This window comes from Trachymyrmex cornetzi, unplaced genomic scaffold (assembly GCF_001594075.2).
Source record: "Trachymyrmex cornetzi isolate Tcor2-1 unplaced genomic scaffold, Tcor1.1 scaffold1501, whole genome shotgun sequence".
Classification (NCBI taxonomy): domain Eukaryota; kingdom Metazoa; phylum Arthropoda; class Insecta; order Hymenoptera; family Formicidae; genus Trachymyrmex; species Trachymyrmex cornetzi.
Window position 1 is genome coordinate 80,367 of NW_017296094.1, and position 16,664 is coordinate 97,030.

A 16,664-nucleotide genomic window follows, 5' to 3' on the forward strand; every position below is an offset into this window, starting at 1 on the left:
CACGCCACTATATATGTTAATGTCTTGGCCAATACATCACAAATTTATTATTTTTCTATTGTTTATATTATCGACAGAAATAATCAAATAAAGAAACAAACTAATAAAAGTTTGTTTGTGATTAAACACAAATATCAATTAACATCCAGCATTTGGTTTCGAAAAGAAATTGATATGAACAAAACTATAACAGAATAGATTACATTTTTTTACTTAACAAGGAAATCCCCTTCTTCTTTTTCTGTGGTTTCCTTGTTAAATTTTTATTAAATTTTATTATTTGAAGTTACTAAAATTAATTGTCTCTCAATATTTTTTATTACCGTACCAAATCCGAACCAAAAAACGAAACGTCTTCATTTATTAAATAAAACGTAATTGCAACAACATCCAGCATCGGCTCTGAAAGACTTTTTATTTCTTATTGATTTAATTCATTAGAGCCTGTAGAATTTTTATAGTTTATATTATATAAGTTAATTAACCGTGTCGTTACATTAAATAATCAGAAATCAGAGCGGTACAGGTATACTACACAACATGCTGCACTTTATTTATTATTAAAAAAAATAAATTTTTTAACAAACATTAAATTATGCTACGCGACAAGTACTTGTTATAAATTAAAATAAAGTTGGTAATAAAGCGAGTAAAGTTGTATTTAATATATATTTAATATATATGTATAACTTATGTTTACTAATTTCACGTAAGGTATTACGGTAATTTCCCGTTACGCTAGATAAGCAAATACCCATGAAATTCGAGATCTGCCAACGAAACGGTACATTCCGGAGTTTAGCACGTGCGAAATGAAGAAATATACGGTCACAAATCAGACCGTTACCTCAGAAGATGGCGTAGAGAACGAGGAAGGGATCGGAGGGAAAGGAGCAATGCGTAAAGATTATCGCCAGGAACTCCGATAACGTCGTAGTCGCCGACTGGTAGAGGAAATGGCGGAAGAAGTACCGGCTGCCGGAAGCGCAGCCACGAGTTTCAAACGATAATAATTTCCTGCCAAGCATCGCGAATACCATTTCGAGATTTCCTATAAATTCCTCGATTTCTGGCAAAGAAATGCTGTCGAGGTTTGAGGTTATTGAACGGCTCTTTAACACTCAACGTTATAAGTTATGTCATAATCTCCAACGTTTATATTCAAGTTAACATTTATTATGGCACAATAAAAAAAAACCACTATCAATATAAAATATATTATCAAGTTATTAATTAAATATTAAGAAGGGCTACAAACCAAGAAAACACAAAAATTGCTGTACATATATCGACACACTGTTTGTATCTCGAGTTTTAAACCTTTTGTTCTACCAATATTTTTATATTCTGACTAATATCATTTTATTTAACATTGGAACTAATTTTAAGGTATTTATCTTAAGAGTTTTTCTTTTTTTATATGAGCTCTTTATCAACGAATATTTTTTCAAACTTTATATTATTTTAACAGACTGCTTGCTTTTTGAATCTCAAATTTTTATACAATTGATATTATATTTTTTCACATTCTGACTGATGTTAAAAGCGATGTTTATCACATTCTGACTGATGTTACTTAGCATTGAAAATATTTTGAAGCCATTTATACTAACGTTTTTCTTATGAGTCTTTTATTAACGAACGTTCCTTATTTTATATTTTATATTGTTATTTTGACAGACTTTTATTAGCTATTTTTCATCAACATGAACTTAATATATTACTGACGTATTGCGACATGTCTATAGCGAGTTTTCTCTGTACCATCTTGCGCAAAATTACAAAGATGATCTCTATTGGATACAACAGCAATATTTTTAATACCGTTGCGATAACCATAGTATATTATTTTACTATATCTTTTTGTACATTCAGCTGAAGTCAGTACAATTACAAAAGTTTTTATTTTCGTAGCTTGTAATTTTTAGTTATAGGCCGTTGATATTTCAAATATATTTAAACTATTAATTTATTGAAAGTTTTTACACGTCTAACATTGATAATGGTCCGATCGGAATCGAAACGCCGTTTGTTTTATATTTATTTATATTTATTTTTGTTTTAATTTGTTTTAGCGCTTACTAATTATATTTCCATCGCACTTACATTTTTATGTTTTCACTTGGTTTGTAGCCCTTCTTAATATATATTTAATTAATTTATTATCTGAATCATTCACATCATGCATTTTATAAAGTTATATATATGTATCAATTTTATATTTATGTAGCATTAATTATAATAGGATAACAAACCTATGTGTTCAAAGATAAATATAAAACTATTTAAAAAATAGTTAATATTGTAAAAGTTACCTGAATTTGACAGACCACTTCACCGTACGGCCAACATCCGTAAACAGCTGGTAAGAAACCGAAAGGCGTCACTAAAAGACCAATCGCTAGATCGTTACTTGCTAAGCTCGTCAGCAAATATCTGGGCTGGAAGAAAATTGAAGAGAACCTGTTGATCGTCTTGGTCAGTGTCAATGGACGTCATTACCGAATGGTTGAATTGTTGTGTAACGTGTGCGATATTAGCTCCGTCGTGAGACGTGTAACGAGAGAAAATATCGATTGACTTAAAGGAAACTTTTTTTCGCTAATTGTGGTTCATTTCTATATGAGAATCAGTTTAAATTGATTTAGATTAATTGATTCAACTGACTGTTTAGACTAACTTTGAATTAAATTTATTTACTAAATTAAAATGTTTATAGAAACCTACATATACAACACTAAAAAAGAGTTTAATTTTCTAGACGAAGTAAAAAATATAATGTGTTTTCAATTATTGAAGTTTTAATGTAGTTTTATCCTTCAATTTTACATTATTACTTTCTACTTTCGCTAATAATTGCATGGAAAATTGAAGTTACTTTCATATACATATTTAGTAGGCTACGTAACTTTTACATATACATAAATTAGATCTGAAAGTGTGAAGTCACTAGGTAGAAAAAGAAAAACTGAGAAGGAGTTAGAAAGAGCAGTACAGAAAAGTTAAATTTCATTAGTGATAATATCTACAGCGTAGGAGATTGTATAAATCCCGATAACAGATAAACGATTGTTAGAATAACGGTTTCTCGAAAAGGATTTAAACTAATGTAGGTTTTACAGCATCGAAATAAGGATATATTTTACGTACCCACTACAGTTATAGAAGTTATCTAATCTATATACGTATCTTTTCTCCAGAAAAATTTACATATTTATGCAATAAAAATCGATTAATATTAAGGAATGCTTTATTGCATGTACGTCTATTGCGTTTTAGTAAAGATATTCTCAGTATATTACGAACGCGTATAATAACAGAAAAATTTAATTAATAAAAAAATAAGAAATGAAATATTTGTAAATGTACAATTTTTTGCGGGCATCATCAGTCTCTATGAAACTCGACGGTACTCATTTAGAACCCAGAAACATGACTGTCCTGTATTTCGAGCAGCTAACCACTTCAGACTGATTTACATAGGAAGAAGAGAGAAATGGAGAAAATACCGCGAACCCTTCCATCACGGACTGTGAGTTATGGCACCGACTGAAACCTTCGTACATTCACGTAACTAATATTTTACCGTAATCCTTTTATAAGATAAAAAACAAATACATAATATTAATTTCATTACATCGTATAAATATTTTAACTTTTTTTTGTGAGCTAATGTATTTAGATATTTATATATAAAGAATGTTTTTCATTGAGATTATTTTAATCCTATTTCCATCCTTCAAATAACAAGCGAAATTTTCAGGAAAATCTGTATTGTTCTTTTCAACATTCTAAAAGTTTGAGATTTTTACAGATTTCGTAATTACTATTATTTTACAATAAAAATAAAAGGATTTACTTTTAAAATTTATATTTAACAAGTTAGAAATTTTGTCAATAGAGCAACGAACTTTAGTTTGTTTTTAAAAAGTTGCGTAAATCAAATTACATATCTTAAATGTACCAACTTACCTGAGCATGTATATATTTGCTGTACTGTCTGCTATTGATAACACATATCACCAGTAGATTGGCGCATAGGATACCAAGACTGAGTAGCAATATCAGAGCAGCTCGTATCAGCTCTCCAGGACCTGGACCTGTCCAAGCGGCATCGGATGTGCCGCTTCGCCAACAACTGCTGTTGCTGAGTGAGGGTGCCAGCAGTATCGTTTGTTTGTGTTCCATCATCATCGTTTGGTCGTTTATTTCCCCACGCGATTACGGTGTCGAATCCCCAGACGAGACACCCGTGTCCCGCTCGAGGCACACGTATTTCGTACGTTTCTGAAAATAATCTTTTTTTAAATGAAATCTTATTATACTCTGTCTGTATCATATAATTTATGTGCAATAAATTTCGAAAGGAGTCTTACATAATAATGAATCTTATAATCTTGTTTAATATTATAGATATAAAATCTTTAATACAATTCCAGTACAGATATATTAAATAACTTCTGAAGATTAAATTATTCTTCACGTATTTTGTACACTTAAAAATAATTTTTTTAATATAAAATTCGATTATATTTTGACATATTTACAGTATAGTAAATTTTGAAAGAAATTTTATAATTGTTTAATTATGCAAATATTTAATTATGAATCTTAATGTAATTTTGTTATATATTAATTTGATTTTATTATTTTATAATCAAATTAATGTAGCAAAAATTCTATTAAAAACTAAATTGTCAATTACAAAATACGATACTATTCAATATATAGTCATAAAATACGTCATAATAAGATTCTAGATTAATAATGTTTATATTTAATAATGTTTCTTAAAAATACTGTATATTCTTTTAGTATAATAAAAAGAAATTATGTAAGTTGTTATTTTAAATCCGACTATTTTTTCTGTCAATAAAATTGAACAAGATAAGCCTTAAAAAGAGGAAATAAAGGCAAAGTAATGTTGATAATTAAATATCTTAACGTACTTTTCATCCCTGTCGGTCGCGAATTTTCGAGAGTCCGCCTTGATGATGGCCGACCAGCTTTTTTAAGCACTGCTTCTTCATCATCGAGGTCGTTGAGAATGTGCACAGTTGCGAACGTTTGAGCGCGTCTAATGACGCACTCGAAAGTCCGCTCACGACTCACGAGTCGTCTGTGTGCATTTGCAAAATGATGTGTAACTTCGACGTGTAATAGATTCTTGATACGCAGTGCATCTCAGCTTGGATCCACAGCATCTACGAGCATGCGAATGAGAAGACAAGCTCTGCAAGAAAAGAAAATAAAGCGGATAAAAATAACACATAAAATCTGTTTTCTGTTCAACGAATTTTTCATTCATTTGCACATGCAAATTACGAAGTGTTTGTCTTACTGCCTGTCTACCGAGTAACATTTGTGACAAGAAAAGGAAAAACTTGATAATTACTTTATGTATATAATTATAAAATATACATATATTAAATATTATATAACTATACATAAACTATACATAACTATATAGAATATTCTTTGGAGATAAATCCTCAGAATATGAAAGAAATTTGAGAATGTCACATCTTACAAATAAATAGAAATTATAAAATTTGTTATTGTACTTTTTCTAATATAAAGGTATATATTTTTCAAATTTAAGATAAAAGTACTATAATTCTTGTAAAAACATACAATTTTATATATTTTTGCTATAAACTATGTAATTTTTACACACATTGTTTATATAATTTTAGAAGAAAGTCGCCGATACCGACACATCACTTTGTTTTTAGACAATATTTCTTAAACAAAAGGTAAAAATACAACTTCAAAAACATAAATACAAAATAAAAAGTGTCTTCTATCAGATAGTATAAGCAATTTTTATAATACTGTTAGCAATTTTGCAATAATTAAGTTTTTCATAAGTTATGCAAAAATGAGCGTCTGACAAAATGGGCTTCAAAACTGACACAGTAGGCAGTAATGCTACGTATTCCTATTCTTTTTCTTTTACAGGAATTAACTGTATAAAGTCCTATAAATGAATGTATATATGATTTTTCAGAATCATTTTACTTCGTTATAAAACATTTTTATTGAATTATATGCATATTTACTTTATGCTGTTCTGCAAGATGCAAATATGTAACGCGATAGTTTTTCTAGAGTTGTTCCATATATGCACGATTGCCTTTAGCTCCAATAGACTTATTTGACACTATAAAGCAACATTATAAAGATTAAGTTAAGTCATGGTCTATTCTACGGACAGATGTGGCGGTTTACGCTGCACCCCAATTTTAAATTAAAAATCGTATTATGAAAAGACTAAGAGAAAAAATAATATAAATAAAACTTATTTCGGAAATTACAAGTATTTAAAATGAAGTAATATTATCAATAATATAGTGACTATTATTTAAACCTCACAATTTGCAAAAGAAAATCGTAAGAATTTTATTTTTGCATTTGTAGAATTCGTTTTAAGCTGATTTGATATAGAAACAAGCCACGAATCTACGAATTATGAGTTTGTACTTCTTTAATTAGCTAAACAGATCATGATTTTACTAGTATTAATAAAGTGCAATAGTTAGTTTCCGAAAAATAAGGGGGTGTCACTTTAGGAGACCTATGTCAGTATCGGCGACTTTCCTCTACTTAAAAAATGCATACTAAATGCTAAGACATCGTGTAAAGATACAGAAGTAGACTGTAAATTCCTTGTTATTCCACACTTATATACGTTAAACTATACCTATAATTAATCTTGAAATTCGACTATGACTTTCTCTTCGAATACTTATCGACATTCCCATTTTACACCGTTATGTGAGAGCTTTCTACGGAATCAGAGACTGCGTTTGAAACTCGTACGTTTCGAGTTTGCGACGTTTTATTTGCTCTTGCCCGCAATATTTCCAACAATCAAGCGTACGGGCACATCCCGCTTCGTTTCCGAGAATTTTATTTGTACCACGTAAACGAACGAAGCCGTTGGTCCGCGAATTCGACGTTGATCGATCGCGCGCGTCAATTCCGTTCGCATTGACGGTGAATCGTTGATGCGTTACACTATGTCGGTGCCGAATAGATCTTCCGTGAATTCATACGGATCATGCTCTTCCGCAATAAGTTCAGTCCTGCTCGATCCTTTGTACTGTGAATAATTAATTGTAAATCTCTTACATGCTAGATGAAGGAAGGCTGTTTTGGATATACACTGACTTGCGTCAATCGTAATTAAAATTTGAAAGAATCTGTTTGTTCATCGAAATGCCAGAAATGGAAAAATTAATTGGATATTTGTGCAGATATCGGACGTTTCCTTTCACCGCAAATTTCATTTAGAATCAAAGCCAGTACCAGTTAACATCAGCCGTCTGATTTTCAGGTGATAATTAATGTATTGATTCCACGCGTGAATGCGCGAGCAAATATTGAAAATTAATGCGCTATTAATCCGCTTACTAATTGTAAGATAAGCTAAAAGCTTAGACAGACATTATTCTAATAGATGTGACTGAATAAATTAAAATTATTTGCTTGTTATTCATTCGCTTGTTATTACGTTAATTATATAGAAGTTTTGTCATAACATTTCACTCGGAGATTTAAGTAAACATATTTGTTAATTACACACTTGTTTATACAATATTGTATTGTATTAGAAATGTTTATCGCTATTCAATAATATTGAATATTCAATATATTTGCATTTTGATATAAAAATATTGAATAAAAAATTATGAATTAGGTATTGACTAGATTTTTAACCATTCATTTTCTATTTTCATAAATATTTTTGATTTTCAAAATTTTCTTCTTTAAAGTCCTAATCTAGTAAAAACATAGTTGTACAGATAAAAAAATTGACCAATCAAACATCTCAGATAAAAGTCACCATATTGTTAAGATTGCATAATATTTGATTAATAACTAGAACGATAAAAGTAAATACTTATTCTGATTGATATAATTTTAGGAATTTCAATCTTTAAATTCCATTTTTTTGAATGGACAAATTATATAATCAAACCTTTTTAAGGATTAGTCATGATTGACGAATCGTTTTGTATGTAATCGGAACTGTAAACAAACTGTACCTATTCTACATAAAACGTTAAAGATAGTTTTTTATTTGTAAGCTTTATTATTTAAAAAATTGGGATTGTATTATAATTTTATTTAATTTTTCTAAAACCTGTTTATTATTTGATATATTTGATATAATGTCTATTTATTCAGGGTGAATATAAACAGTTTTTAAATATTTAAGTATATTCATAGTCGACATTTTTGCTCGAAAGTCTGTACTGTATTATTAACATATAGTCAGTGGCAAATAATTTTTGTGGAAGTATAAAGAGCAATATATTTTATGTTACATTTTATCAAAATACTAAAAAAAGGATTTTAAAATTACGGAATTTTGTAGTTTTAATTAGTTTCTCGCTATATTACTTTTGCTAATTTCAAAGCGCATATTTTTTTAATTTATGAGAAATTATAATTACGTAATTTATTCATAAAATGGCTTCTCTTTGCAACATAACCTACAATTACATAAAACTGGTATTTGTATACTTTGGGTGCAGATACGTATAATATATATCTTTTAATAAACCAATTCAATGAAATAAAAAATACGAATTTGAATGAACTGGCATAAGAAACTAATTTGTAAAAATAGTACCAACAATTCTTTTAGAATAACATTTATTTTTAAAAATAATGTAATAAATGTGATTACTATTTAGAAATATTTTTTTTGAAGCTAAGTTATATAACTACAATTCATAATTTATTATATTTTAACACCCGGTAAAAAATTTGTTATGCATGAATATGTATAAATATGTAGAAACATACATAAACATTCATAAATATTCATAACATGTATAATTATATATGAAGTCCATACATGTTCATATATCCTTCTTTCTTTCGTAAAATTACTTTTTAGTGTATTAGAAATAATAATAGTAACACGTGAAAACATAAAAAATAATGAAAAGGATAATTTCCCCATTGTTTGTTTTAGAAAAAAACAAGTTTGGAAAAATATAAAAAAAATTGCTCATACATAATTTTATATATAATTATACATAAATAATTTTTTTACATTTCTTCAAACTTGATTTTTTTCTAAAACAAATAGTGCGAAAATTATCTTTATAATTATTTTTAATGTTTTCATATTACTATTATTATTTCTAATATTCTTGAGACTTCCACGGGTGCTTTCTATATAAAGGTTATTACTTTTTAGTGTAATAGAAATAATAATATAAAGGTTATGCGTTTCGCGGGTTTCTCCTCTATGTCCAGATCCATACTTGAAATGCCAGAATGGATCTGGATACGGAGGAAACCCGCGAAACGCATATTATCTTTATATTATTATTTTTATTATACTAAAAAGTAATTTTATGAAAGAAAAAAGGATGTATGAACATATACGGACATATTTTATATATAATTATACATGTTTATGAATATTTATGCGTGTTTATGTATGTTTATACATATTTATATATATTCATGCAAAAAAAATTTTTTACCGGGCAATTATGTACCAGATACCTATATAGTACCTCAGTAACACTTGTTGGTTTTATATACGTTTCTTAAACGTTTATAGAACATTAGATACGTTTAGAAAACGTATATAAAATGTATATGAACTAATAGGTGCTACCTGGATAGCAACATTAAACCATACATAATTAATGTAAACCATACATAATGTGAGACTTGTGATAAAAAAATAATGTAGGAATTATAGTAACATATTATAACACATTTATTTTCTAAGTGGGAGATATATGTGCTGAAAAAGACGCTTTTCAAAACAAAAAATTCGAAAGGTATAGTTGAATTTACGAACATACATAGTTCGAGCATCGTATTGTTTACCATATCCTGAATTGGACACGATCGATGCATTTTGGCATTCATTATCTGGTTACAAGCTTAATTATAAATCAAACCGACAATTAACGGCGTATTGATTATCGAAGAATTGGATAACCCGTTTAATTGTAAGATCAAATCGCCCCTTAATACTGCAAATCGTGCACAATCACGGGTGAGGAATTGAAAAACAAGAAGGTAGCTAACGAGCGCCAGAATACCTTCGGCGATATTAGATTTTGGTAGGGTAACATCGGTATAAGCTCTGCACCTAACAAAAACTTAATTTATTAAGGCCCAGTTCCATCACTCACGGTTAACTCTTAACCGAAGTTCAATGTACTTCTCATCTCTTTCCGATTCTAGAATTGGAAAGACAGGAAAAATAAGTTGAACCCACAGATTTTTATAAATAAACTGCAGACTAAATATGATAGAAAGAGATTAACCTGATTCGATCTGTCCTTGTTTTCGATTTGTCTTTGTTCAATTCACATATGCGTATGTGTGCATCATGTCTGTGAGTATCACGTAAATTTATATGAAAACACTAACGTTAATATCCGTGTTTTATGTTTATACATGTGAGTGAACACATATGGCGCTGCTCAGTGCTATCTTCAAACATGGAGGCGAAATCGACAGTCTATTTATAGAAGTCTGTGGTTGAATCTCGGTTAAGAGTTAACTGTAAGGTTTAGTTCCACAATTCATGATTAATTCTTAACCGAGATTCAGCTCATTCATTATCCCTTTCCAATTCTAGAATTGGAAAGAGATAAGAAACAGGTTGAACCTCGGTTAAGAGTTAACTATGAGTTGTGAAGCTGGACCTAAGTTGTGAAACTGAGCCTAAGTATTATTTACTATGTTTAAGGTAATAATGACAAGTAAAAACTTTATACTGTCTACTGCTATGAAAAAAATATTAAAAATCAGAATTATTTATTTTTTGTATTAAAAAGAGGACTTAAAACTTTTGTGTTTTTGCTGTATATTCTGTAGAGGTGAGATATACGCATGAGTATTTATGAGAAGGGTGAGTGATGTTATAGTCAGGAAGTACACCCATGAAAAATTTACAAATAATGCTTATAAATAATAAGATATAAAATGACACAATAACTTATAAAATATGTTTTATTAAAGTTTTATTAAATAATAAAAATGATAAATATGTATTTGTACGCAGTAAGAGATAATATAAATTACAATCTTTTACATATATTACAAGTGTTATGACATGACGTACATATTTTATGTAATGCATTTATTGCATTTACTGCACTGAATCCAATCTGTATGCTTTGGGCATAAATCTCGTCCGCTAAAAATGCCGTATATCCCAAACAGGATATACAAGACATCAAACTGAACAAGGAATATAAGAGCTATAAGCATTTGTATTTTGCTATACTCTATTCTTTATTATTACCTTACACTTATGTATCATCAAATATCGTTAAACCCTTTGCAATTTCTACAATAATCATTTTATATGGATTACGATATATGAATTATTCATTACATTGACAAATCGATTTAACTGATAGTAATTTTATCAATATTAACAGTAGGAAACTGAAATCACAACACAATACTAATATATAATATAAAGGCATATAACAGATCAGTTGCGTACACATTACTTCAACTTTCTCTATTTCTTCTGCTCGCGCAGCGTAGATACCGGAATTATTCTGTAATTAAAAAGTAAATCCAAGGTACATTAATTCCCTGCTCAGTGCTGGAAATTCTTTTCTTCATTCACACCTTTGCGAGGACTCCTCCAGTTCTTTTCAGTAATAATTCGACAGACACTGTCCCAATATTAAAGCTCGCTCTATTCGCGTATTCGAATCTATTATTCGCACTGCTGCTTTAGACTTCGCTCCTGCTATTCGTTTTGCATATATTAAAGCAAAGATGCAGCTGGCATATATGCTTTTATATCGCTAACAATCCTTTTCGTACAATACAATAGCTTATTGCTTATTCGATGCAGATAAAGTGCAGTATATTAAAATATCTATTCGTAAAAGATTTTATAGAATATTATTCTTAATTTTATTTCACAGTGGTAAATGAAATAAATGTGGGATACATTGGCTATGTTCAACAGAGAAAACTGATCAGTAAGTGTGCTTAGTGCTTTTTTAATGTGATTATTTCCACTTAGGTCCAGCGAAGAACTAAAGGCAAGAACCAGTCATATAAAAGAATCACTTAGCGCTCACTAATTAGTTTTCTCTGCTGAACGCAGTCTTTGATATCTGCATTTACAATACATTTCGATTATTAGGAAAATCCGCTGTCAATTTTACGAGTGGTTATGTTCAATATCAAAACTGTCCGCAGTCTGCCTTTTCCATCATATGCTAAATTATTGTTAGCATTCAAACTTTTTTGCATTCAGTAGGCTACCATTCATTCAGAACAAATGGCAACTAACTTGTTTATCGAGAAAACTGAGCTCGCTTGGTTGTTGCACTCGAACCTTCAATTTAATTTACTTGGTGTGCAATCAATAAATAATGTTGACTTGCCAGCTTTCTCGTTTTCACGCTTGGGTAGAAAAGCGAATGGAATGGAAACGGTCTCACATACTATGTATGTACATATTCGCATATATAGACCAATACACAACACACATTTTGCATTCTCTATGAACAGCTTTCGCACGATCAATACGTCATATACTTTACGCACACGTGCCTGCTATCGGCGAATAAAGGCGAGCAGCTTCGTTTCCTGCAATTACACGAGCAAACATCGCGTCGTTGTTTCATTAAAATAACACGCGAGGTAAATTCGAAACTTCTCTCCAAATAGCAACTAAACGGACAGCTCCGAAATATTAGCTAATAAAGATAGAACACTAGTTTCACAATATTTTCATTTTAACGACATGTTATTAGTTTAACACACCAGCTTGAACGCTGGTTTCAGTGTAATAGTAATTTACGTTGATAATTGCAAATAGTCTCGATAAATTGACAAAGCTGCGCGTAATGGTGTAGAAAATTTTAATGAATTGAATGAGATTACCTACTGTTCATGATAGTCGTAAATTTCAGAAATGCATAAAATAAGCAAGGATAACGCTTAAATCATGGAATCTTTCATTAGTGTAAATATAGATCATTAAACCGATTGTATTGATTTATTTTTTAGTACTTTATGTACTAACAAAGTTCTTAACATTTGATTCTTATATTCTTTATTACTAAAATAAATATAAGGATAAAAAATTCCGTTACTCACATATTTTGAGAAATTAAAGACTTTGTTTTTTTTTAAATTCTACAAATTTAAATAATTTACAACTTTTCTTTTATTTTATGGAGTAAATACATAAAATCATCATTTAGTTGTTAAGAAACAGAAACCTTACAAATCAGTGTAATTCTTTGACATTAAAAAATATTGGCAATAAGTATTATTATTTCAATATATTACTTAAAATTATGCATAAACAACTTCATGTATCACATTTATTTTTATCACATATTATAAAAACATATCTAAATTTCTTATGACTATAATATATATTACTAATTTGCGTTATTACATAACCCAGACAGCACAGAATATTTATGATAAATGTTTATTAATATTCATTTTTTGAAATGTTATATAGATATTTTACACATATTTTATATAAAGCTTTATTCGCAAAATATTATTACAATATAGACTAAATATTTTATGCAATATTTATGATAAATATAAATAAATATTTCTAATAAGTATTTTTTATTTGAATTATAATGTCTCATTAAGTATTTTTATAGCATTTACTATAACTATTCTAATAAGTATTTCATAATATTTATAATAAATATTTATAAAATATTGTGTGCTGTCTGGGAAATAATTCAAAGCGAAGTTTCTAAAAACTAAAAAATGATAGAATTTTTGAAAAAGCGTATCAATATAAAAAACATCCTAAAAAGCTCCTATAACAAATACTTACTACTTATTGAGATACAAAATATTGATGAAAATTTGCCATTTTATTTGTAGTATGTAATATAAAAATGTTTGATACCCATGTATTTAGCGTCTGTTAGAATCATTTTTTTCATTCACCTTTAATCCTGAATTTTTTCAAATCGCGCAAACAATATTGTAGATTATTATAACAAATGCGAGCATATTAATAGGTTCATTACGCCCTAAACCAGGTCTGTGGAAACATAAGATGAAACTGTTGCAAAATGAATTCAAAAGTTTCATTCCAAGTGCGCATTATACATTTCTTCTGTAGGATATATCCAAACTTTCAGAAGTTCTTCTCGTTTGGGGTTGTACGGTATATCATTTGCGAAAACAATGTTGGTCTTACATGAAGTCTACGGAATATTCAAGCGGCGTGACAAAGTAGAATATTCTAACTTCCTGACGATGTCAGCTTTTCCCGCTTTATGTTATACTAACGCAGATATGCTCAAAGTTATTCGGGCGTCTTCACGAACTTTTCAATATTGCTTCTGCATATGTTTTAACAAAAAAATGAAGATACCATACGTTTTCGATTTTATATCTTATTTTCGGCACCTTCGTCACCAAAGTCTTTTTAATTTTCATATTGCTCTTGCTCTGTTTCTTATTTTTTAGGTTTACATTTGAATAATGTAAAATTAATTGATTTTAATAGAAAAAAATTTGATTATAGTTCTCTATCGTGTCATCTTGATAAAGTATTATATTAAATTTCGCTTTTCCTTATTTATTTTATTCTACTGCTAACATAGAACAATTCTATCTAATTGTTGTACAATTCCAATATAAAGAACGTCTGCACCTAAAACGAGGTGACAAGACATAGATATAATGTAATGGAGGAAGAAATTGCAGAACGAACGCAGTTCACCGTTTTCCTTAGAGAGTCCGTAACTTCGTTATAGTTGAGCGACACGGAACAGATAAGAACAGCACTGATAAGTCGCGTAAGTAAGTTCGTTGGCGGGACCGATTCGTATCGCTGCGGTACCAAGACAGCACGGTAGTCCTCTCTAAGAACTTCGCCGGCTGAGACACCGTTCACTCGTAGTCACTTGGCCGATAATAGTAGCAAAGCGAAAGTACAGACACGACGATGGTCGAACACCAGCATACTCTGCGACTAGGAAGGACAGGAATTAAGTCGGGAATGGCTTTATTATGTCAGAAACTGCCATCCATCCGTAACGACGGAACGGAACGGAGCTCATCGGCACCAACGATATAGTCGCATCGACGCCGGATGCATTTAGATGGTAAAATTAAAATTTTTTTTCGTGTGATCAAACGATGGTTGTCACCTCTTACTATCGTTTCCATAAAGTTTCACTGCTATCATTTCTATCACGTGAGTAAGCGATTGAACATTGAACTCATAGAACTACCATCGTAATGGTTGACTACACGCGAGATATACTACTCCGCGGAGTGCATTCTAGTGTGGTTCGATCGGCGTACCTATGTAATGTAACGACTCACGATCGTTAGCTCTAATGGTGAGAGACGAAACCGTGCGGTAAGTCTTTTTTATTATCTCTCAGTGGCTTTTCTATAGCTGAGATATATCGCCGTCCATGGATTTTTAGGGGATATATTCTTTCGCTCTTCTTGGAGCGCTGAATCGGAATATATTACAGTTCGTGCGATATGGTCACGCTCGATCAATTTTATGTTAGGTTTCATATCACAAACTTCCATTCTTTGTCATTATATTATCAAGCTTATCGTGTTGGAAATTAACTTTTGATTAATAATTTATTTTTGATGATCTTTATACGTATCTCATTAAATTACAAAGAATATTCTATTACAATAATTATGTTCCATTGAGTTACATGCATATCATGCGGTAAATGTACATAAAATCGTAATATTGTTACTCGCTTAATAATGTACGTATATTAATTCATGCTAGTGCTTTTGTTTTAAAATTTTAATATGCATATTTATTATCGATTTATATCGATAATAGTCTCCTATCCACACACAGATTATTTCAAAAGAGTTTAATAGAATAGAAGAATATATTTTTTAAATTATTTTAGTCACTGTTTTTTTGATAATAATTTTATTAAATTTAATTAAATTATTATCTATTTGTGTATAATTTTTGAATTTTTATATTAAAAGTCTAAATTTAAATATATATATAACAAAATTTTAAAATTAACAAACAGAGATGTAAAAATTTATTATAATAAATTGAGAGCCAAAGAAAGGCGCAGTTATTAAGTGCATGTAAAAAATATATTCTATAAACTCTTACATTAACCTCGTAAGAGATTTCACAATGTTTTGATGGGCATGGTGGATAGATCGTTTCTTCTGTCACATCCCAGATATCACGAAGAAAATTTGAGATTCATAATAGAAACGTTTTTGAGTAATGATTATTCCATTAAGTTCATTTTTGACACTATAAATTCTCGTTTAAGATCATTATTAAAACATAAAAACTAAAACAAACGAATTCCACCGTATCAAATAATAGTAATGAGAAAAAAATCACGTGATTTCACTATCCCTTTTTTTCCCATCTTTTTTGGGGAAATTTAAGAACATTAGGAAAAATATTAATGTAAAATTATCTTGGTTTAGTTTAAATAAACTTGATGGGATTATTAAGGCTTAAAAGTTCTTCTTCATGATTCAAAGAAAAATGTTATATATAAGATAAACTGTGAGAACTGTAATGCCTCATATGCAGGGAATGGAAGTAACTCGTTACTTGTAACGAAGTTACAGTTACAAGTTACTTTTTTGGTAACTTTACTAGTAACTGCGTTACTTTTTTTCTT

At 29.5% G+C, this 16,664-nt stretch overlaps 1 protein-coding gene across 1 annotated transcript in view; it reads right to left on the reverse strand.

Moving 5' to 3' along the window:
- The window catches only part of LOC108758095 (trace amine-associated receptor 9), a 47,051-nt gene extending 41,824 nt beyond the window's left edge, over positions 1-5,227 (reverse strand). The window contains exons 1-3 of the mRNA XM_018502878.1: positions 4,950-5,227; positions 3,973-4,287; positions 2,316-2,441 (exon numbers count right to left, since the gene is read on the reverse strand). Of these exons, the coding sequence (XP_018358380.1) occupies positions 2,316-2,441; positions 3,973-4,194 (348 nt within the window). The 5' untranslated portion in view covers positions 4,195-4,287; positions 4,950-5,227. The remainder of the gene's footprint in view (positions 1-2,315; positions 2,442-3,972; positions 4,288-4,949) is intronic.
- Positions 5,228-16,664: the final 11,437 nt, after the last annotated feature.